Source organism: Amblyomma mixtum, chromosome 3 (assembly GCF_055824585.1).
Source record: "Amblyomma mixtum isolate Tamu chromosome 3, ASM5582458v1, whole genome shotgun sequence".
NCBI lineage: Eukaryota > Metazoa > Arthropoda > Arachnida > Ixodida > Ixodidae > Amblyomma > Amblyomma mixtum.
Genome location: NC_143014.1, coordinates 112,126,310 through 112,150,819, shown reverse-complemented (window position 1 = coordinate 112,150,819; position 24,510 = coordinate 112,126,310). Strand labels below are relative to the sequence as shown.

General features: G+C 47.1%; 1 protein-coding gene across 4 annotated transcripts in view; it reads left to right on the top strand.

The window, feature by feature from the left end:
- Positions 1-24,170, top strand: part of LOC149351417 (innexin unc-9-like) — a 73,035-nt gene extending 48,865 nt beyond the window's left edge. For 3 of the 4 annotated variants that reach the window (XM_089577018.1, XM_089577015.1, XM_089577017.1), the window contains exons 2-4: positions 2,974-4,968; positions 5,022-5,067; positions 23,833-24,170. In XM_089577018.1, the coding sequence (XP_089433144.1) occupies positions 3,262-4,662 (1,401 nt within the window). In that variant the 5' untranslated portion in view covers positions 2,974-3,261 and the 3' untranslated portion in view covers positions 4,663-4,968; positions 5,022-5,067; positions 23,833-24,170. The remainder of the gene's footprint in view (positions 1-2,973; positions 4,969-5,021; positions 5,068-23,832) is intronic. The other variant, XM_089577016.1, reaches the window with a different exon arrangement.
- Positions 24,171-24,510: the final 340 nt, after the last annotated feature.

Here is a 24,510-nt window from a genome sequence, read left to right as displayed (position 1 = left end):
GCCAGCTGCTTGCTCCCTGACCCTGCCCCAAACCCTGGCCTCCCCCTTCGATGTCTCTTCTCTATCCTCTTGCATGACACTTCTTCTCCTTTGTAGTGATAGCCTCTTTTTTTTTTACCTCTTTTTAACCTCCTTTTCAAAGAATCTATGGTGGCAGACAGTGTGAAAAGGGACATAAATCGTAATTCTAGCCTTGAAGATAGAAAAAAGTCTGCATTTAACGTTGTGCATTGTTAATTCCGTGTTTATGCGTCATTCGTTTTACACTTACGCACTCGTTTGTGTAACTCCTGACGGTAACTGGGAGGGGTTAATAAAATAAAATGAAATTAAACGAAGCTATCACCTATGCTTAAAAAAGTATAGTTTCGCAATCAGGCATAAATTCCTAATGTATTTTGTTAGACTAAGTATCAAATACGTTTGAACCATTTCAAGGCTTGAGGCTTAATCTTGGCGTTCCTTTTTACACCGCGCACCATTACGTGTGAACGGTCACACATTCTGGAAAGAGTAATTTTTTTTTTGTTACTACCAGGTGCCCCGACACTGGAAAATGTTTACCGTGCATTTTCATACTGAAGGCGTGACACAGCACGAAGTTTTCTTCAGCAGTCGAAATCTCGTTCCAGAATACCAGTGCCGAGATCACGGGTGCTTGCTAGATATTTTGAATGTTATGAGCATTATGTAGCATGCTGACTGCATTTCAAGGAACTTTGAATGTATAGTATATTCATGGTGTTTTATTAGCAGTTTTATCTGCAACGTGAGTACTCCATTTTGAGGAAGGCCTGTGGAATTCTATGGAAATAACGAAAACAATGAATGGTTCAGCTAAAATTGTTCTGGTAAGTGTCTAGTAACAGTTGTAACATGCGCGTGGCCTTCAGAATAAAGTGGAACACTTTCATGTCCAAAGTGACTACATTGCGTCTAGCAGCGTGAAAAAAAAAATGCTTTGCTTTTATGTAGCTGCAAATTTACTCTTTTTCTACGATGGAAACTGTGAACTGCGAGAAAAAAAAAGAAAAGGCCCTGTACGGGCCGGCGGGGAATAGGTGGCGTTCTAAGTGACTCGTGGGCTCAGGTAAGACACGTAGACCATAAAAATACAAGTTCATTAAAAATCTTCCTACCTTCTTGGACTCGTTAAGGGATTCCACGTCTTTCGTATTTCTGAGTCAATGGAGTCACCGATTTTAAACGTTTGTGTAAGGATGTGCCTGTAAAAGATTGCTGGTGGGTTGAAAGAAAACTGAACAACGAACAAAAAAAAAGTATGAGCACTGAATCTCGGGGAAGCACAGAATTGATAGGAAACTATCGCGCGCAAACTCATTCGCACTGTATTTGTTTTGAAAGGAACAGAAGAAAAGGCTTGAAACTGCCGCATATAAACATGCAATAGCGCACTAATGCATTCAGTTTATGCAAGCATTGCCACAACATGCATAACTGTAGACGCCGATAGCATACACTCGCGCATGACAGGTAGACTCGAGACAAAAAAAGTTGGCATTCAGAACGCTGGGAGGCAGACGTCTCCGTCTAATTTAATATGTAATGACAGGCGCGGACACTGCAGACCTGTACCTTGATGGCCTCCCGGATGTGGCCCCCGAATCGAGGCGAACGGCACTTGTGTGTTAAACTATAGCCTATGTTTAAACCATTGCAACGGTAGTGACGTTGTATCAGCAAACAGTGGAGCTGTCGAGTTCATAAAGGAAGGCAATAGCAAAAAAAAAAGAGAAGGAAACCGCACGGAACCATTTAGATTCCGGGATACTTGATCTTCATGGTATACAGCATGATTAGCTGATATAAAGAGGTCCATTGCTTCAGCTTAAGGTGCTTCAACTTAAGTGCCCAGAGTGCATTAAAAGAAGTTTTGATGGAAGTATCTGTGTGGCTGCAAAACTTAAACCTGGCATTCTAAGCATTGTACTGCAGCAGCAATTCGAAGTTTTGACTTAATTGGAGTTTGAGTGAGCTATGTAGAGCGCACGAATTGCTCAATGCACCCTTTGAGTCTTCTTGGGCGCTACTAAACTCCAAGTCTATGGCGCCATAATCTTTTGCAGTTTCTTGATATCCAAAAAAGAAGGCTTGAAAAATGCCAGTAAGGTACAGTGTTTGCAAAAGTAACCGATCAACGGGTTCTGTTTCTTAGCCCTGTAGCGGGGCACTTATGGCAACCCTTAAGCTCCAAATCTCTGTAGAGTAAGGAGTACCCTTGTCCTCATCTTTCGGGCTCTTTCGATTCACAGGAGTGCCGTAAGGGCTCCACAGTACTGCTGAGAAGCAAATCCTGTTGCTCAGTTACTTTTGGCAAAGGGGGTATGTAGCGCGAGCGCACACTGGCACAAAGCAGCTTTGTCTTGTGAGGATGGTCACCACGACTGAAACTCATTAGAAACTCCGTACTCCTGAATTTTAACAATTGCACTGCCATCAGCAAAAGAACGGTTTCAGCCAGTCGGTTTGACGATGTCTGTTGTCTACGAGCCAAGAAAGAAAGAGAATTTGAGCTAGGTCAATTCACGATGTCGGAGACCTGCGATCAGAAAATGTGTAGTGGAACGAAAATCCACCTAGAAGCGGCCACGGTAAAAAACCGTTCACCTCATAACCAGAAAACACCCTGCATATACGCCTGGAGGCACTGCTTGATGCATGTAGATGGCTGCATGAAGCATGTTGACGTGCTTCGATGTCTTCGTCAATGCATCTCATGGATGTCAGTAGTGCATATTATCTAGTTCTACTGAAACGTCATTTTTACAGAAGCAGCTAATGCTACAAGGCTATTGCTGTTTCCGGGCGCTATGCTCGCAATGTTACGTTATCCGCCACGATAGGGGCACCCCGCTTCGGTATTCTTCCGAAGTCTACTACGAGACAAGCATCCGGCTTGCGGCGGCGTCTGAAGGGGCGCCGTGGCGCGCTCGCGCGGCTCTTGCTCCGCAGGTGAGTGGGGCCATGGCGGCCGGGCAGCGCAGCGCCGCTGAGGCGGCCTGGCTGCTGCAGGTGGCATGCTAGCCCGGGCTGCCATGCGCCAGCGCAGCGGTCCCGGCAGCAGCAGCAGCAGCGTGAGAGCGGCGGCGGCGGCGGCGGCGGCGGCACCGGCGGCGGGGGCCCGGGCGACGACCCAGAGCGGCCAGCAGGCACCGCGGCGTTCGCGCAGCGCCCCGAAGCGTCACCACGGATCACGCGCAGGCGCCGCACGACCATCAGCCGGCTGGCGAAGGCAAGAGCATGTCCTTCCTGTTCCGCTTCCACGACCTGATCGGAGGCATCCATGTGCCCATCGACGACGGCGTGGACAAGCTGAACCGCAAGTACACCCTGGTGGTGTTCCTCTTCCTGGCGCTGCCCATCTTCACGCGCCAGTACATCGGCGACCCGATCGAGTGCTTCACGCCGACCTACTTCACGGACGCCCAGGCGCGCTTCGTCAACAGCTACTGCTGGACCGCCTCCACCTACTACCTGGTGAGCGACGCCGAGGGCGACGAGGCGGCCGAGGCTCCGCCGCGAGAGCCGCCGGACCCGCGGGTGCAGCCTGAGGAGCTGGACTACGCGGGCTTCGAGACCCCGCCGGCGGGCGGCGCCGAGCGTCTGCGGCGCGTCCACGTCTCGTACTACCAGTGGGCGCCGCTGATCCTGCTGGTGCAGGGCTGCTGCTTTCACCTGCCCTTCGTGCTGTGGGGCGCGTGCGCGCACAGCGCGGGCGTCAAGCTGCGCCGGCTGCTCAAGCGGGCCTCGGACATCGCCAGCCTGCCGCCGGGCTGCCAGCAGCGCGAGGCCCTCCTGTCCGAGTTTGTGGATCAGTTCCACACGCTGGTGGCCGGCAGCGCGGGCTGCTGCACTGACCCGGCCTGCGGCCTTCCGCTCGCCTGCCGCTGCGTGGGCGGCCCCACGCGCTACCTCTGCCTGCTCTACCTGCTGGTCAAGTCGCTCTACGTGCTCAACGTGGGCCTCCAGTTCCTGCTGCTCACCGCCTTCCTGGGCCGCGGCTTCCTGCGCCACGGCCTCGAGCTGGCGCGGCGGCTGGCCGCCGACGGCGACTGGTGGAACTCGCCGCGGTTCCCGCTGCAGACGCTGTGCCAGGTGCGAGCCGCGCTCCAGGGCGGCCTGCGCACCTACCTCTGCCGCTGCGTACTGCCCATCAACGTGTTCAACGAGAAGATCTTCTCCGTCGTCTGGTTCTACCTGGCGCTCCTGCTGCCGCTGAACCTGGCCAGCCTGCTGCTCTGGCTGTGGCGCTGCTTCCGCTGCAACCGGTTCGCCTTCGTGCGGCTCTGCCTCTGGAGGACCCGCATGGTGAGCCTGGGCGAGCTGTCGCGCGTCTCGCGCAAGATCGCCGTCAACTACCTGGGCTGGGACGGCGTGTTCGTGCTGCGCCTCATCGAGAACAACCATGGCAGCGCCATGGCCACCGTCATCCTGGGCCGCCTGTACGACTTCTACGCCAACCAGATGAAGGCGCAGGACGACGGCTCCGACGTGGAGCTGGGCCCCATGCCGCCCTCGGTGGCCGCCCAACAGTCCGGCGCCATGCACCCGTGCCACGGCGCGCCCTGTCACGGCGGCGCGGCCGCGCCCTGCGCCCACCAGTTCGGTGCCAGGCGGCCCGGGGGCTACTGGGGCAAGTGAGCGCGCAGCAGGGACCTAGCCAGTTACTGTAGCCGGCCCTAGCGGCCGCTAGGCTCGCCTAGAGCACACATGTATCCCAGAGAGGGCCGCCCTCGCTATGCAAGCCCGGCGAGGCGGCCTCCACACCGCCTCGCGCGCGGCACCGTGTATCTCTATCGCCCCGGGCCCTGCTGCGGCCGCTGGCCCCAATGGCAGCCAGACCCCTTGGTACCGCCTGGGGGCGCCTCTCTCACGGCCGCCCCGACTAGTAGCTCGCCAGGGGCCGCCTCCGGCCGGACCGCCGCTCTCCGGGCAGCCTGCGCGCAGGTGAGCGCCGCAGCCTCAGCCCCCGCGGGCCTCCACGACCCCTTCTCTCGCAGGCCTCCTTCCAGCCCGGGCGACGACGGTCGGCACCAGCAGCGCGAGGTGAACACCCACCCCCATGTTCTGCGCGTCGCCCGCGGTCCGTCTGGCCGCCGCGGGCGCCGCGCAACGACGCCTCTCGAGAGGGCCGCGCTAGTGGTTCCCGCCGCTGCTCGTTGGCAGCCTCGCACCCGGCGAGGGCCACAGCGCGGCCTGCCCTCGAGAGCCGCAGTTTGCGTTGCTTGCGTCTGTTAGCCCCTCAGAGCAAACACACGTAGCATTCCTCCCATGCCGCCATGTCTCATCCGGTTTCTACCGCTGCTGCCTTTGTTTCTTATGCTTCTCGTGCGCGCATTGCGTACGACAACTAGTCACTGGCGACTGCGCGTAAGAATTTAGAATATTCAAGCGTAGCACTGTAATGTGTCCATTTTACCGCGCACTGATTCATGTTGGAGTTCCGCTGCCACTATTGCTATATCCTGGAAGGAATCTGCGGGCGACAATGACAATCTCTGAAGCAGTTCCCTTGACGAAACGTGCGTTTTTTGGCTGTCCCTGCGAACAGTGATTGCACGCGCAGCAGCGGGCCGTAGACGTCTCTAGTACAGACTGATGGATGAGAGCGACGAAACCTAAAGGAAGCATTTATAGAGACTTGTAGTGTTGAGAATGCTTGCCCATGCAACCATGATATTTGTGGCCTGAATCGTTCCGCTGTGTTAAGTACACAAAAGTAACGTAACTGACGGAAGTAAATAAATTAAACACCGAGAGTCTATCGCGTTTTTGTCGCATATGTCAGAGCTCTCCTTTCTTGTGCGTTCGATATTGAACAGAGGTTGTTTCCTTGGGGTCACTAGCTCTCCCTGTTACGCTTTTTTGGCTCGCGCATACTCAGTCGAAAATCTGCCTTTTTCAAGCTCCCAGTACTACCACGGGGAAGCGTCTTTTGTTGAGGTTCGCACGCAAAGGAGACCTTGGCCGTCGCTATCATGGCAATTTACAACAATGTTACTATAGTTGCAGTTTCGTGCTAGATCTCTTGAAGACAGTTAATCCGTGCGCCGCTTGACATACCTTTGGCGGAGCTGCAGCAGTGTTGCAGGTCGAAATTGTTGTCAGAGAGTTTCAGAAAGGCTCGATAATGGTAATATTAGCGTCTCTTATCGCTGAACACTTCAAACCGTTCGCCCCATGAAGCTTACTGGGAGTGTCGCAACTTTTGTGGCACAGGAAATTGTTAGTTATAAAACGAAACGCATCGTTCTCTCTGAAAAAAAAAAAAAAAATAACATGCTTCAACTCTGTATCAAAAGCCTCCCGGATATCAGTATCACTCATATCAACCGATGTCAGCAAATCAAGCCCTCTCTTCCACTTAGTTCACTAGCCCTCGTGCCTGCGCTGTATGCGCAGCGAAACGGAGAAAGCACCCAAACACTGGCGACGTACCACGGGCAATGGGCCAACAAATCTTTGTTCGCTTTTCCTTCGCGGGGCTAGCCAGGCAGCGCTTTGTAGAAGTGTATTCATCAACTATTCTAGCAGCTCGTGCTATGACGTGAGACACTCCTGGACGTAAGTGGCGCCGTTCCGGACTAGTAGACGAACCGAGGTGTCTAAGCGGGTCCCATGGCGAAGCAAGTGATGTGGCTGGCATTGACATAGGAGAGGCGCTGTTTACATGCAAGGTGCCTGACGTAACGTGAATAATTGCTTGAAAAAGCAGTGAAATGTTTGCGCATTTCAAAATGAAACAATACTGTTGGCGGTTAGAGACAGCAGGAGTGTCTTTTATTTCACCTTTACTCTCTAAACTACTCGAAATTATGTATTCGAATTTCACACAACTGAATGTTCGAGAAGAGTTTGGCAAATTGACGGGCTAGTTGGTTATTCATCTTTAAACTTGGGAAAAAAACCCACCTAGGCGCAAATGATTTCACGGCACAAAAAGAGACGAGGAGACAACGGACAGGCGCCGTTGTGTCGTGAAATCATTTGCGCCTAGGTGGGTTTTTTTCCCAAGTTTAAAAACGAGAAGAGTTTGTTTGAGGATAGCGGCACGTCAGAAAAACGCAGGGAGCGTTCTGAGCTCTCGCTAGTGTCCGCTAACTTGCGCACAATTTGGCGTTTTCCGTTCTTAATTCATAACGAACAAAACAAACGCATTCAGAACCAAGTTATTCCTTTACAGCTGTCTCTAAAATTGGTTACGTGAGCTAGTTTGTTCATACCGGCTGGTTGGTTCTTTTTCCCCAAAACTAGAAAGTCCGGTGTTTCTGTCTTTTTAGTGTGACTAACAACCTTCCATTTGAATCTTTTTCGGTTTCTGTAGAGGTTTAAAGGCTTATTAGCGAATCTCAGCAAGTTTTAAATTTAATATGTAGAGATACCTGCTCTACCTTGCACTACATGACTGCCAACGGAACTGTACCAGTTTTTTCCCGGTAACGTATAGAAATTTAATTTTTTTTTGCGCGATTCACGTGACATGCGCATCTCGTTCTATATAAATGGCATTTTGGTTTATGAGGGTTTAACGTCCCAAAGCAACTCAAGCTAGGAGGGATACCGTAGTGAAGGGCTCCAGAAGTTTCGACCACCTTGGGTCCTTTAACGTGACCCGACATCGCACAGTACACGGGCCTCTAGCATTTTGCCTCCATCGAAAAGAGACTGCCGCGGCAGGGATCGAACCCGCGTCTTTCGAGTCAGCAGCCGAGCGCCATAACCACTGATCTACCGCGGCGGCGTGGATCGTATTTTTGTGGGAGGCTAATAAAAGGTTTCAACAAAGGAACATCGCGTTTCCGTGTTTTGCATTTCCCTTTCTTATACCGGTCAAGACGGCCGTTCAAAGCTAAGGTAAGAGGTTCTGATAAGACAATAACTAATAATTAAGACATAGTAATAATCAATCGGGCTATTAACACTTTGGGGAGAGCGAGCGAAAGAGTTGAACATCACATTAAATTACGTACAATACTGGACAATCTGCAAAAAAAAAAAGAAGCAATAACATGTTCAATAGAAGGCGGAAGAAATTTTGATTCCGGCCACACCGTGAAGAGCGGCTATATATAAACTTGACAGACTTCTTCTCTTGCTGCATCGCAAAAATGTGCGCCCACCGCACTGGTTTAGTGTCTGTGGTGTACTGCTAGCACCTCGTGTTCGTGTGTTCAATTCCGGATGCAGAGTCCGCACTTCGATGGAGAAAAAGCGCAAACACCGTCGTGCACTGAAATTCCTATGCGCGAATTATTCCACAACCCTGGATTGCGGCACGCTTGATAGCCGTTGCCTCGGCATTGGCACGCACAGAATTACGAATTATTGTTATCGTTAGGATGAAAATGATGCTACCCACGTGAATCTATAGCGGTCCATCTGGATTTAATCCTGTTGCGACAGGACCCCATCGCGTCTTTTTCTAAGTATTTCAGGGCAGAGCAGGCATTTGTATGGACATATGCATTAAACCACCAACTTATGTGTCTTGTCGAACCGATCACTCAGTGAAAATTTGGGATTAAAGGTGTAAATATACTGAAATATATTTTCTTTCCGAAAACTATCCACAAGTAGAACAATTTACCAGAACATATAGTCACTGCTCCTCCCTCGTCTTTCTCTGTTAACCTGCAGTGCCAGAGATGGAACTGTTCTTAGAGCGGAAATGCATTGTTTTGCCACAGAGGCGTTTAGTGCAGCTTGGTCTTGCCATCGTTTATGCGTGTCCAACATTCTTGGGGAAAAAAAATTGAATATTGGGAAACTGTACAATACTGATATAGAAATATTGAAGGTAATGGTTCATTCTTCCGATATGTAGCAGAATCTTTCTTTTATAGTGTTTCTATCGATCGCATCGAGCAGTTAAGGCTGCCATAGAAAAACAATGTGGAACGCTTTTGACGGCAGCAAAAACGTTAATAGCAAAAGAAATTTAATCCTGCCCCCGGAAATATGCGGATATATTGATTGTTGTAGTGAAATCTTACAATATACGAAAAAATTGCGCTGATAAACTTTTTCCCGTTCAAAAAATGCTTTTGTCTAGAATTGTTGGATATAGCTTTTATATTATTTATGTAGTTCTGCGATTGTATATTAAATATGTGTAACATCTTTTCTTTCTTTTTTTAATTGCTTTAAAATGAACATTGTTAAACTGTCAGTGTCTGCGATGCCTGCAACATATTTATTTATTTATTTATTTAACACCTACTATTGGCCTCACTTCGAGGCCATGGCACGATCGGGCTCACATAAAATTGAAACAGTATAGAAAAAAGAAAAAAGAAGCAGCACGGTTAATCGCGCAAAGTGACAATGTTAAGAATTTTCGAAATGTTTTGTCAAATGTGGCGCAAATGTTTGATATGAAATCTGGTTTACAATTTCGCAAGGCAACAAATTCTACTCTCGGATCTCAAGCGGGGAAAAAAAAATGGCTGTGGCTTAGGTAAGGTTAAGCCTGGATATCTCGAAGCGAAAACCTCTCGCTGCTTTTCAGCCAACTCCCAAGCTACCACTTCTGGATCAGTGTTTCTGCGCCGTCCGACTGTGGCTTCTTCTCTTTCCATGGCGAGTGTCGGCGCCTGTTCTATGGGCAAGCGCACCTTTTATACCTCTCCTTTCAAATGCGCACTGTGCACGGCTGCGGCGAAAGGTCAAACGCTGAACAGAGGGTCTTTCTCTTTGACTGAAAATGCCCTACACGAGGCACACACCCTACCCACGGTTTCACTCAACTGAACAGATGCTAAGCTCAATGTCTGCCGCATGGCATTACTTACCGTCTTAAGATCCCGCAAATTCCATAGTCTTTCACAAACGTCACACACGTAGCCGAACGGATTGTTCACAAAGACTGCCGTGAAGACCTTGGTCGCAATGGAACTTCTGCCTGTTTCTGCGCCGTCCGACTGTTGGTTTTTCTTCTGTTTCTATGGCGAGTGTCTGCGCCGTGCCTGACGTCACTCGGTTTCGCGTATGCGCAGAAGTGTCAAATCTGTAGTGTGGCTCACGCGAAGCGCGGTGTTGACTAGCCTAGTGAAGCTTTTCGCTTCAAACGAAAATTTGAATTTATCACCATGGGATCTGTATCCGGTTAGATGTTTTGTATGCTTCGTTCTTGTAGCACGGGTTTTCCACTCAAGCAGGTATCTTGTTTTATCAAGTTTCGTGCTGTCATTCAGGAACAGGAAAAGAAACTTACGCCGCAGCAATCTGACTCGTGTGTGGACCGTAGGGAGGCAGGCTCGGATTTACGATGGAACAAGCACGTGACACACAATACCACAAAAACACGTTCAGGTATTTACACGATTAGACATCCGCTTCGGCTTGCTTATAACCAGAAACAAACTTCTGGTGTACACTTGTCCGTTCTGCGATAGTATACAGCATTATTAGCTCGCTGCCCTACACCAAACAATGGACCGATAGATTAAACAGCTGTGTCTAGTGAAAAGCTGCGAGATTTATCTTCAATAAATACACTCGAAATGAATCACTGCATGTATGTACGGATTACTGCCGCTGATTCCAGTTGTTTTGTATAGCCCTCCACGCTGGAGTAATGGTTGTTTGGGCGCTGTACGTAGCTTGCGCCGATTTATCGGACATGTTATTTTCGATCACTTCAGATGTGCCGAGCCGTTGGTTAGGATTTGAATGCCTAAGCAATGAAAACTTCAGGTAAAGTTCATGAAAAACTGGTTGATTTATTAAGAAAAACATAATTTCTGCATTACGAGAATTAGCAAAATTGTTACTTTATGAATTGTTGTGAACCACAACACTGTGCAGAAGCTGTCATGCGCACACTCTAAATCAGTAGCAAGATGCAAGACTGTTCTATCACCTATATATATATATATATATATATATATATATATATATATATATATATATATATATATTTATATATATATATATATATATATATATATATATATATATATATATATATATATATATATATATATATATATATATATATATATATATATATATAGAGAGAGAGAGAGAGAGAGAGAGAGAAGTATACGCTTCGTTAAAGGAAACATATTTATTCGACTCGCCGTTTCGATCGGAAGACCGATCTTCTTCTCCTAGCGTATACTTCGCCATATACTCTTGTAAACAGTCAAGTACTTCATGCTTTCGCAACCTATATATATATTTGTGAAAGCCTAAAAGAAAACTATGCTCGTTTTTATAGCCCGTATCGTGTGTGACGTGTGTGATACGCCAGCCATTACAGGGTTAAGAACAAGGCGAGGTTAGCTTCACCAGGTCTAGACTATTGCGTTGATATATGCGTCGCTCGAATGATACCAAATATCTGGCAAGAAAGTATGACTTACTCAAGAAGTGTGAGGTTTGTAGTAGGCTTGCTTTTGGCGTTTCTAGACGCAGCAGTACACGGTGTATGTATTAGTGCCGCAAGCGGCTCACAGCATCGATGACGCTGGCGCAGTTTCGAGCAGCCAAGCATGCTGGTAGGTAAACCGCTCACGCGCTGTGTCAGGATGCGCGCTCGTATAAAAATCGCGCTATACATTCGTTCGAGATTCCTTTGTCCTGTAATTTTGGAGGGATACCTGGGGTAATCTCCTAAAAGCGGGCATGAGCGAGCAGTATTGAACAGCAGTTATCCGTTTGTATGTTGACAGTGGCCTATTGACATGCCGAATATGTCTGGTGGCCACAGTGACTGTTTGCCTCAATTTCTGCGCAAGATGATGTCCGAAAGGAAGATGGTATTCGAAAGGAAATAGTAAAAGAACTCTTTGAGCTGGAAACAATTTTATAATTTGCGTTCTTCCGTGAATGCTGTACTCGGACGGCGCTAGTGTATGTGGCTTAGGGTGGTGCTCTTTAACATATCAGATGTCGCACGCGATTTCTTTAAAAAAAACTTTTGTTTCCCCCAAGTAGTCTACGCAGGCTTCAGAAAAGCCAAATAGGTTTGGAAGGCAGGAGACCAGCGATTATTTTTTTTTATGCATGCACAAACTTTCTCACAAAGTTTCATAATAGTTGGAACCTGCATTATCGGAACACCAGATTTTGTCAGGTGAGTACGCGAGGAATCAGGGCTCATTTTTTTTCTTCAAAGAAGCACATCAAGGCAGAAACGCAGAAGGAAAAACGTTATGGATCACGAAATCTTCTGCACAAGTACGTCGAATGAGGGGCCACCGATCTCAATTTTTTGAGCAATATTATTGACTTTGTTCACTAGTGAACAAGAAAAAATACCCAATTGTGTCACGAAGAGGGATAACTACATCTTAACGGAAGAAACTGCTGTCGGGTGTATAGCGCCATTCCAGAAAAAGCTGTAAATTCGCAATCTGCGCTATTATGTTGAAAGTGCCTGAGCAGATTATGATATCGAAGAGTTTTTGAGCCAAGAACTATGCATGGTTGCCGAGCTGCTCCTGCGATTGCAGCATACCTTCCCGTGTAAAAAAAAAAAAGGTGCAACTCGCATTATAATAAGCGTTTCGATGTAATTTGGTAATCTGGTGACCAGTGTTTATGAAGTTCTGTTTCGCTTATTAGCTTACTGAATTTATTCAATGCTCGCCCCGGACCGTTTGTCACTCTCCGATTGTCTTAGGCCCAGGCGCCTACGGCCAACAAGTTCTTGGCAATAAATGCGGTTTCTCTCCCTGCTGCACGTGACACGGTGTACTTAAAGGGGACAGCTTTTCGCAGCAGTGGCAGAGAAGACTTCGCATCCAAAAAATAAAGAACAGATGACCATTTCAGGCTTTCGAGCAGCTGCGCATGCTTCCTAAAACGGAAAACGTCGCGCGAGCCGACGTGGACAAGGTGGCCACCAAATGAGCGATGCATCCATCGATGTTGTGCTTATGCTAACCCTGGAGCTGCAACAGCCGAAACAGCAATACATAATATGCACAGTGACTCAGGTTTCTGCAGCCTATAGTGCTGCATTATGTGAAGAAGTCAGCGCGAGACCGGAAGAGGAACAGAAGGAAAGCAACATAAGACATCCACCACCGTTCTGCCTCGCCAGGTTTTGTGCTGGCTTATTCACATCATGCAGCACCAACCAGCCAGGCGGCATGCTCTTCTGAACTATTGCACTGTCTTCACATGCCCTAAGGAGGTCGGCCCTAGGTTCAAAAATACCAACGCTGACTAATTTCATGTAAAGTTCACGTTATGCTGGCATGTTTTGTACTTCAATTTTACCATTTTTCAATGTTCGTTAGACACCGTGCGTGCTTGTAATGGCACGAGTCGTATGCTAAACGTCCTGCTCTTAGTGTTTGAATGAAGCAGAAATGAACGTACACATCACATTAACACAAGAAGGAAGGAAGGAAGGAAGGAAGGAAGGAAGGAAGGGAGGAAGGAAGGAAGGAAGGAAGGAAGGAAGGAAGGAAGGAAGGAAGGAAGGAAGGAAGGAAGGAAGGAAGGAAGGAAGGAAGGAAGGAAGGAAGGAAGGAAGGAAGGAAGGAAGGAAGGAAGGAAGGAAGGAAACTTTTGTTAACAGAGACTGACACAGAATTTTGTGCCGAACTTGTGGCGGAGCTCAGATATCGCGAGCTCACTAATATAAAAGTGGTTTTAAAGCACTGTGTGCCTCTACACAACTATTCATCCGCTAATGTTGTCAGCACGCTGAACGCACTTACTGAGACACAGGTGCAAGAAATAATGAAACAAATGCCTTGCCGCCGCCGTAAAACTTAATGATGCGGATGAACTTGCCGTGTAACAAACGAGGACGAGTTTACACGGACCATGGATTATGTTTCCACTCTGATTGAGAGGTAAGCAGTCCGTCTAGGGCCGCGTGCTCGTCGTGCCCGTCGGCTTTTCAAGCTTCAGAGTAACAAGCTTCACAACAGTGCAGAAAAAGACATCATTATTCATAGTATTGCGGTGAAAAAGCGCGCATCGATGAATGGCGGAATAATGAATGTGCACGTCTTCCGGAAGTTGTGCTTCTGTCGCATGGCTTCAGGGGAGTTGTCTCCCGAATATGTTGAACGCATTTCAACGTCCGAAAGTGAGACTACCTGTTGTGAGGAACGTCATAGTGGAGGGCTCCGCATTAGGTTTAAACAGTTGGGATCTGAAATCTCAGTTCACTCGGCTTTTCGCATTTATCCTCCTTCGAAGGCAGTCGTTGCGGTCCGCGAACTTGGGCTCAATAGTAGAACGCCATGACCGTCGAGCCGCCATGGACGAAGATAGTAAACACGGATGGTTTGCTCGGTGGCAGCGGTGAGCTAGCTTACCTTAAACTTGGTTGCTCCTGTCCATTCAAATAGCCGACAACCAAAGCACTTAGTCATCATGAGCCAAAACGTAAGTTGCGATATGTTTGCAGCGCTATCGCGCTAGTTTTTTTTGTTTCTTTTTTTTTAACACTGCTGCCAGCATAACCGTCGAGCCAGTGAGCTGTGGTCACTTAGCCTTCGGTCATCCAGGCAATTATCATGTGCAGCCTTTATCAAATGTAAAGAGCCCAGTGTGATTAACTCTCGGGCATGCTATATGGTTTACTGTGCGTCGCCAGGAATCTGTATACTTTGAAGGTGAGATGAAGTCGTCCTCAGCCATTGGAAAGTTTGGACGTCCGCGGGTTCTTCAAGCGCTCCACTACGCGGCATAGAAGCAGGCCTCTCTTGGGCTCTTTACTTTTTACAAAGGCTGTACGTCTTGTCCTACTGCGAATCGTCACTAAACCGCTTCGGCGTGAGTCAGTGAAAGCAATGAGGCTTTCACGCACGCTTTGTTCGCACTATCGTCACGCATTCAGATGAAGCTAGCACCCCCCCCCCCCCCCCACACACACACACACACTTTTTTTTTTCTATGGAGGGGGAGGGTAGGAAGAAAGCCGTTTTGTGTCTAGGTGGTGCCTCGGACGCAAGATCTGCCCATCACGATGACAGTCATCTGAACGTGCAGGGTCGTCCTCTCCTGGTGCGAACACGACTCAGAATGGCCGCGCTCCGCGGAGCGCGAGCGCATCTGGAGCGGCCGCGCATCGAAGCGAAGCGACGCAGGCGCGCAGGGACTTGGAGGCGGCGCTTTGGGTCGTCTGCTACAACGCGGGAGCACGGTGAAGGGGCTGAAGCGCTGGAGCAGACGACACGAAGCACCACCTGCAGGCTCCTGTGCGCCTGCGTCGCTTCGCTTCGATGCGCGGCCGCTCCGGATGCGCTCGCGCTCCGCGGAGCGCGGCCACGCTGACCCGTGTTCGTACTAGAGTGGAAGACCGTGTACAATCATTCCAAGATAGTAACACAACTCTCGCTCCTGAGGCATATCGAACATTGGTTGAGCCAGCATGCGTAAACGAGCGGATAATTTTTCTTGCTTCAACCTCCGACGTGAGCTTGAAAGTTTAAAAGCCACGCGCAAGCTACTGTTAAAACCCAAACAAAATTTAAACGAGAAATATAACAATACTGCAAAATTTTAAGCCATTATTTCCTTTCGTTTTTGCTTACCGGTCATATATTCCTTGCCCCTTACGTTCATTAAAACTACCCTGGGAACTTGGCGGTGCGGGGCTTATATTAAACCGAGATTAGAAAGCAGTGTATTGGCCAAGGTTTGAGGTATAAATAGTGAAGCGTCTTCACTTTTCAGACTTTCGTTTTGAAATATCATTTTAAGTAATGATTCTTATTGTGCTATTAAAAGATCCTTGTTTGTTTTTTGCGTTTTAAAGTACATTATACATCAAGTTACCTTTTTGATTGTGAAAAGTAGCCTAATTATATATTTATAGTTTGATGCGGGTATGTTTTAAGCATTAGACCTAAGAACAGCCGAAAATATTTTGGCTTTCTGGCAAAGAACCTACTCCCTGTGAGCTAACATGTCATTGACGGGTGGACCCATTCATTCGTTACACTTGTCATTAATTTTCGCGCCCGTAGCTGAAGGCTTCTGCCCCTAAATTTATGGCACTCACACACTTTCCGAAACGGGCACATTAAGTAGGTTGTTGTGAGCGCGACAAAAGAACCAAACGTGATGGCTGGAAATATTTCCGCATTATTTTCTGAAACCTTAGCAAATCAGAAGGTCATAATTTCAGATTTTAAATGCCGACAAAGCGTTCTGCATTCTTTTTTAAGATCACCATTACTGTGATCCCTGTTCGGTTGCAATATAGAGCTTACTGAATGATTTCGTTGACTTTCGATCTGAGGAAATCATCCAGGATGTCATGCGAACTAGTCAGATGTGCGTAAATAATCTGAGAAATATTTTTGACAAAACTCTTCAGCTACGCAATTAATAAAAAAAAACAGAAGGGTTAGCAGTGCTCGGACTAAAACAACGCACCTGAGAACAGTTGCATGCTACAATCTAGATGCAAGGCGGCTTTCTTAATTCGCAAATGAACAAAAAAAGTAAGCGTATGATTAGGCGGCTTCCGTTAAAAAAAAAGAAAAAAGCTATGTGAAGGTCGGGCAGCATGGTTGTTGATGGTGAAGGGTATTTTTGTTTCTTTTTTCATATCTACTCAGTCTCGGTGTAAGCGCGGCTATTAAGAAATTCATCCGCACGTCAGGGTCACTTGACGATCAGGATCGGGCCATTTAAATATTTTTTTCCCTCCGCAGACTACTAAGATACGAGGAAAGACGTAATGGCTGCCACCCCCCTGCACGAAAGAGCGGCCACGGCTAGCACTGCATACATTCTGTTATTGCGGAATCGTTCGAAATCTCAGGTTCCCCGGCATGTCGCGCTGAAGCTGCGTCTCTATTTCGTCCCGTTTACGGTTCACGCCTGCGTCCATTTCTTGCGTAGAATCAAGTGCCATCGGGAGGCATTTTTTTTTCTTTTTACGTGTGCCGGTAATGCGAAACGATAACCGTCGTCAAAAACACATTACCTTGATACACAAAAGACTGCCCTTCTATGCGCCAAAATTCTATGTCGTTTGCTTCAGGTCATCTAGATAAGAGCTCGCTTACCACCGCTCGATAAAAGAACATTGCCTCAGAAGGTCCGAGTTATCAGGAGTATTGAGAACACGAAGCCAAGGTACTTGCATGTCTTTCATGACAAGGGCAGGTCTTCTTTTTGTAGTAAACATCGTTTACGGAGCAAAGTTTTCTTTTAAATACGTGTAGTGTTCTTACCAACCATGGCAGAAATTTTGAGACCCAGCGCTCGCCAACCGGAGTTTCGTATAGATGACAGTATCATTCGCTAGACGTTTGCCGAGTCACATGAGTGTCTGCTGAAACAAACCGAGGGCATTTGAGGAATCGGTTCAACCACATGCTCGAGTTGTTAGGAAGACCTGATGCCTCGTACAGTTCTATTCGCTGTAGTCCGTGGCGAAAATGTGCATTCACTTGTGTAATACTCGTGCCCTCTACGTGCCACTTTGAAGAAAACTCCGCTATTTTTTCATATGCAACTTAAGAAAAAAGCGACCTGAAAAGGCTGCGTTGTTTCTGTCTTTACTCACTCAAGTCTTTTAAGCACGCAGAACCAGACCTAATTACTTAAATATTAAAGAGTAGCGATAGTACATAACCAGGAATACCCGCTTTTTGCGGGTTGTGCTAGGGACATTATTGCTTCCCGGCACTTGCTCTTTTAGCTTTTTTATTTGCTATAGCTTACGCCTCATGTCTTAAGTGCTTTACTCCTCGCTATTATATATTCTTTGCCCTTGGCCTAAATCTCGGGGCGTTAAAAAAACTTGCTGTTTTTTGGACAGTCCTTCTCTGCTGTTTCCTGCTGTGTATAATGTCGTCTAGCGCTTCGCATATACTGCAAGCAAAACCAGGTGACAGTGAAGGAAAGAGATAATCGTAATTAAACTATGCTGCAACAGGACAGTGTATAGAGGACCTTATGTAACGCGTGAGTTAAGTGAAGCCTTTAACATTGATATTAGTTTTACTGGGTTGAAAACTTGAATTTTTTTATTTGCAGTATGGCACACAGTAGCATTATCGTTCTTTCTAACAAACAACAAAACTACTGTTTAAATTTAAAGTGTCCACTTTTTTAGCCCTTGCGACAGTTCTTGATTAAAGAGTGCAAAAATGAACGCCACTTTCCGCAGTAGCGTCAGAGCTCTTATTTCCTGAAATAGTCATTGCGGACTACACAAAATGAAATTAAAATATTTGAGACTGAAGCTACTAGCAGCCGGCGTGCATGGTCACGGTCGTCGCGCGTCGCCAAGGGGAGCTCTGACCTCTACAGTCTCTGTCAGCGCTCGGTAGTATTTCCCCTTCTTCGGCAGTGCTGCCTTGCTATATTTTTTGTGTCATCAGACTGAAACTATCTGGAAAGTGTTGCAGTAAATACTTCCACTTCACGAATATTTTTAATGGAAAACTTTCTACCCCATTGCACAAATAAATTAATATATGCCATAAATTACTTCACCGATTATTCCACTCGGGAAAGGGTTGCTACATGAGCCGTCACCTGACCAACAAGCAAAACCTCTAAATTTTCCGCATTCAAAGAGGCCAGATATACAGTCATTATTTCGGTATAGATTCTGCTAAAGTATGGCTTCTTGTGTATTTAACTGAGTGCTCTCATAGTTGAACTACATCAGACTCTGTGCAGCGTGGACCTGTATATTTACATGTGCCGTCAACCATTGTACGTATTAAGCGCAATGGATAACTAGCGTTTTTAATAATGAAAAGTTTTGGCACAGCAACTGTAGGCTGACTGTGTTTTCCTCTTGGATAAAAATAAAATTACCCTAGGTAGCACGCGGTTATCTTAAATGCATCTGAACTTCTGACTGAAAGGTCTCTTCTCTGTAGGCAGAGTGTGTGTGCGACGAAGCCATTTCATTTTACTACGGGAAGGGATTGAGGGATAGTACGGTATTGTGTTCTTGATGCGCAACCAATATTATTGAAAAGGAAAAGAACAATTGAAGAATAAGAAGAAAAAGAATAATAAAAAGGACAAATTTTTCCGGCTTTCAGTGTTGACTAATGAAAATTGTAGTAAAAGGTATGTTTAGCATTACGAACTTGATGTCCGTGGCAATGTGCATTTGGTTGTTTACAGTCGGGCAGCTGCTTTATTTATTAAGGTCAGCTTGGTTGAAACGCAGTATGCAATAAAAAAAATAATGATGAAGGATGCTACTGTTAAGGAGTGGCAGTTTCGATAAAGGTTCGAAGGATTATGGAAGGCTTGGTGGCAGTTTATGGCTAATATAATCCTCTGAACTCTTTTACTGCAATGGTTTCATTTCTTGTTGAGTCGTCATTAAAACGCGAATAATTTTAGTTAGTAAATGAATCTTGTCACTTACAGTAAAACTACGCTGAGGGCAGAACATTTCTCTGAGGTTATGCCATTTGCACAGAATCTTGCTGTCTATTGGCACGTTCAGGTGCAGGAATGTTGCGCTTTAAGCGTGGCGCAGCGCGTTAGAATTATGAACGAACCTTTTCAGAATATGCTCTCATCGCGCACTCTAAAATGACGTTCATTCGGTGTTGTTGGTACCGTAGCACTGCCTGCAACGTTATTTTAAAATCAGTTGGTCGAATCCAAGTGCCAACACTTATTTTTCGAGGTGTCGTGGTCGGTGGAGGCCGAGCGGGAAATGCATGGAAGCAAATATTTTTTGAAGCATAGTTCTCACTTTGCCACACTAATCTGCAATGACTTTACAGAAGCGTGGTTTGACAATCACTGACGGTTCGTGATGATTGGTGTGGGTTACAGCGCCTGCACTTTTTAGTCAGCAATTTAAAGAACGCTCCAAACAATAGGACGTTCTAGACGACCTCTAATAATGTTTGGACGGGGGCATATCGCACTTACTTCGCAGAGAGCAAGCAAATATCACTAGTGCTTACGCGCCAAAGATGCCGTTAGCAACTATTAGTCGTTCAATGATAGACAGTTTAGTGGTATTCACGGCAGTGCTATCTGATTTTGGCGTCACATTTGCTACTTCTATAACAAGTCGTGTCGGGAGACTATTGTGCGTCGATGGCGGTCAGGTGATTTTGTGAGGCAGGTGAATTGTTATAGCAAAAAAAAAAATCATCGCGGCTGTTCACCTTCGCGAAGTCTCGAAGACTCGCGGTGATCAACGTTAACAAGAGTAAGCTACAGCGCATCCATCACCAGATATTCATACCAAAGTACAGTGTGGAAAATTCAGAAGAGGTAAATAAACAAAGTGTTCAAGACTAATATATGTAAGTACGCTTTGAAGTAATTGAAACGCCAAAAAAATAATAAACGAGCAGCACAGGTGCGGAGAAGTACGAGCATAAAAAAAGTGAAGTTGCCTCCACTTTCAAAGCGGTAAACATTTGTACTCCGAACTTGCTACTACCTAGGAATCTGTTTCGACCTTTCCTAATATAATTATCGTGATTGTGGTTCTCCAGAGTTCTGAATTCTTGTAGTTTGCTAGTGTGTGCATATTTCGGCGAAAAATGTAGTACCTTAGAACGTTCACGCTTTAGAACGCCTGCTCTGCCAGGACACGGTAGCTACCGACTTTACTGGGCATATCGATCGCGCAGCTATTTAATTTTTTTCTACTGTGAACTGAGGCGATCACAAAGCACAGATTTTACTTGACTTGAAGAAACACAGACAGCAGGGCTGACTGCCATTTCAGGCTCGATAGCTGTCAGCATTTTTTCGCGTCTCTTTTGATGCGTTCTTACAGATATACTAAATACCGGTTTTGCTGCCTCTGTCTGCGCTTGTAAGGTATTCACTCAAACCCAGATTATCTGCTTTTACCTTTGCCACCCCCTCCCCGTTCCCTATTTTTCTGTATGTATCTGTGTGTGCGCGTGACTGCAAGACAAAACGCACTATAGCGTACACACGGCGTGAACGGGCCTTAACGCATTGCTGAATCGAATCACTAAGTAAAGCTTCAGACCATGGTTGCTGGGTCTTGCGGTCCTGAAGCTGTTTAACGCACTTGGTGTTTTAAGGCGTGAAATGCTTTTTAAATTTCGCGCAATAACTGGAAGCAAGTCGTGCTTCGCATAGAAGGAGCAAATAGGCAGGCAGTTACGACAGGGTGACCAGAACAGAGACAGACCTCAAAGTACGTCGCAACGGCCCTGCAAGTCTTAATAAAATGGTGGCCAAACCCGAAACTACAGCCAGAACACTAAAACAGATTAATTAAACACTGATGACAAAGTTTTCATTTGCAGCAGACAATAATTCATTTCGTCACTGCGACCCCCTCTTAGAGCAAATGTCAGCCGAAGTTTAAAGAGTATTGCTTGTAAGGGCGTGTAAGCTTTGCGTCAGGCGCGTTAAGCGACGCGTAAAAAAGAAAAAAAGAAATTTACTCGTTTTTCTTGCATAAACAGTGACCGGGAAAAGTAATTCCGTTGTGGCTCGATGATGGTAATAGCCGTGGCTAAGATGCACCGCAAACAAGAACTCCTAGCGATAACACAAGCATGCGCGCCCCGACTTTTGGTAAAGTCACTAAAATTCGAATGCAGCCTGATGAAAGTTACTGTCACAAACACTACTAGGCACAGCTTTTGTCAAAAGTTTAGAGCCCAGAGGGTTTGCTTCTAAGCACTATTGTGGCGCTCCTGTAGCACTAATGGAAGTCCTACGCATCGGAGGGAGCAGGACCAAAAATCTTCTTACCTTCAGGAGATTTGGGACGCTGAGGACGCATTACGAGCAAAGCAATGTGGCCCAGAAGCAAACCCCCTGGGCTCTAAACTTTTGACAAAGGCTGTACATTCGACCCACATTTGAGAGAGGTCAGACGTCCTAGTGTTTTTTTTTTCTCTATGGGCGGTATGAATCTCTAAAAGCTAGAGAGAGGCGTAGGAAAAGGCAGAGCGGGAACGATATAAATGGGAAAGAGGAAAAGAAAGCTAAGTCATAAGTGAGGTATAAAAAGGAATTAAGCGCTTCGCATATGGTTAAGCCATAGCCTATCGTGCTGGCACGACGCCGTCAGGAAACGGAGTAGCGCATGGTAGGTCTTTAGAGCCGATGATCATTGCAACCACCATCCGAGAATCTTCATCTTTATCAGTGGGTGGCGATCGGGACGGTCCAGTGCAAGGCATAGCGATTGTCTTTCGGCACTGTATGCAGTGCATGCACAGAGAACGTTCGCTCCTCACACCTGGACTAGAATTTTATGTCACAAAAGCAGGGTTGAGAAATTTCGGGGGATTGCCCCTACGCGGTGGAAGCTCCGGAATACGCGTGGAACCCATGAAAGTGAATGCTATGCATGTATACCATGCATGAATGGTATGCCGTACGCAGATAGTTTTTGCAGAAAATAAAGGTACAAGACGGAATTTTATGTCGAATAAATTTTTAAAGCCTAGCTTTGATTAGTACTTGAGTGGTCTGAATAGCGAGAGGGTAAAGCAATGCGTAAGGAGACATTAAATTAAGACTTGAATTAAGTTAAGCGACTCATGTGTGATAAAACACGTTGTATTTTGATTTAGACTCATAATAAGTTTCTGCATGCAGTGTCTACCGAGACACATTTTTTTGGAGGAAAAATGGGCGGCGTGGTGGTGGAAGACGTTTTTTCTTCGGTTGCCATCTTTAAGAAAGGTGAAAAGGTGGCTGGGAGGTGGTCACGTTAAAAGATTTGAACCTAAATTCACCTGATTCACTTTATAATCATAATTCTTCCACATTTCTTTTTTTGTTTCTTTAATAAGAAAGCAGTTGCAATAAAAATGCGAAGTTCTGGTACCTAATCTTCTAACACCGTTACTGCTGCTCGCATTTGACAGATTGTAATGAAAGGTCACGGGAACTTTACGTGCGAAACCTAGGCCTAAGTGATATGGAGTGCCCCACTGATTTTTCGCCTGATGTTATTTAATATGCACCAGATTATTAAAACAAGCGCCGTTGCAATTCGTCCTACTGAATGTGTCCACCACAGCCGAGATCGAACCCGTAATTTTGGGCTCACAGCCATCAAGGTGGGCGGGAAGTGACTTCAGCATGCGGAATCGAATTGCACTGTCCAGTCGTTGGCTGCTAGAAAAATGCAACGATGAGTATTCACTGGTTGGCAGCAAAACAGTACTGGCACGCCGCGTTGTCGGAAGGCAGACGAAGTACAAAACGCTTCGAAGCAACCTTTACTGCGCAAACGTTGTGCCCACAGGACAAATAAGAAACTAGGCAGCGGCTGACGTGAAAGCCTCATTTGGATGGGATCACGCGTTGACAGCCCACCCCAATACATGCTCGGAATCGTACACTTTCTACCTCACTTGTCAGCCGTAGTAACGGTTCGAGAATTGCAGCAAATGAGCTGTCTGATACCGCGAGCACGTCTTGCGCCTATACAGGACTATAGCACTGCGCTCTTGCAGCCAGCCAGAAAACAAATTTTGTGTTCGAATATACCTGGACTAAAAACAAGTGCGGCATGAACCGATGAGAAAACCGGTTGAGCACGTTTGCGGTCGGTACATTACTATGCAGAAAAAAGTTTTCGATAGTCCAGTTGAGGTGTCTGAGCTTGCACGTATCCGCGTCCTGACACCTGTTCACTTGCTTATTTGCGCAGATGTGCTCGCAAGGCAAGCGCGTCCTTTCGTTGTAGCTCTCATGTTCGCATACGGGTCGCACTGCTACACAGTAACGCAGAAGGAATTCCAGAAGGCAGGCGGTGTGTCTAGAGCGTGGAAGGCAGCAGCAAAGTAGAAGCCCGTAGGGAGTGCTGTTCGCCGCGTGCCCAGAATGTGCTCGGCCCATCCGCTGACACCCCGTCCCCTTGGTGTCGTGTCGCAGGTCTTCTGACCCGAGGGCAGCCTCTCGGGCCGAGGCCGCGTGGCGTGGGTCCCGCAGGACCGGCGAGAAGCGTTCCTGCACGGCGAGGCCCCGCCCTGGCGAGCACCCGTTGGGACCCAGCGGGAGCGCTCGGCTTCCGCACCAGCCGTTCGGACTGCCAACTCGCGACTCAGAGGCGAACGTAGAAGTCATTGCCAAGTATTTCATGCTTAACCACATCAGCTGATATTATTATTTGCTAACGGGCTCTGGAGCGAAGAAACAATCTTAAATTACTCATCCAGAATATGTTCCTAGCTGCGAATTCTAATAAACGGACAAACGGGAGTACACCCCAACCCTGGTGGTCTCCGTGTGTGACTGCGCGCGGCGTGGCGGCATCCAGAGGGCCACCCCGGCGTCGCGTCCTGTTCCGAGGCTGGTAGCGAGGCATGCTAAGTTCCGTGGCTGCCCGGGCCCTTGGTGCGCTCGGGCAAGATGTGTTCGCATGGCCAAGCAAGGGCAAGACCGAACGCTGCGAGCGGGCGACACGGTTATTATGGGCCTAGGCGCTGTCAACAAGCGAAAGACACGTTGCAAGCACAAGGGATCCAGCAGTTACCGTCTACCGTAAGTATAATATATCTGCAATCCAATTGTAGTACTTAGTAACCTTATGCTCGTACATTTACTTTTCAT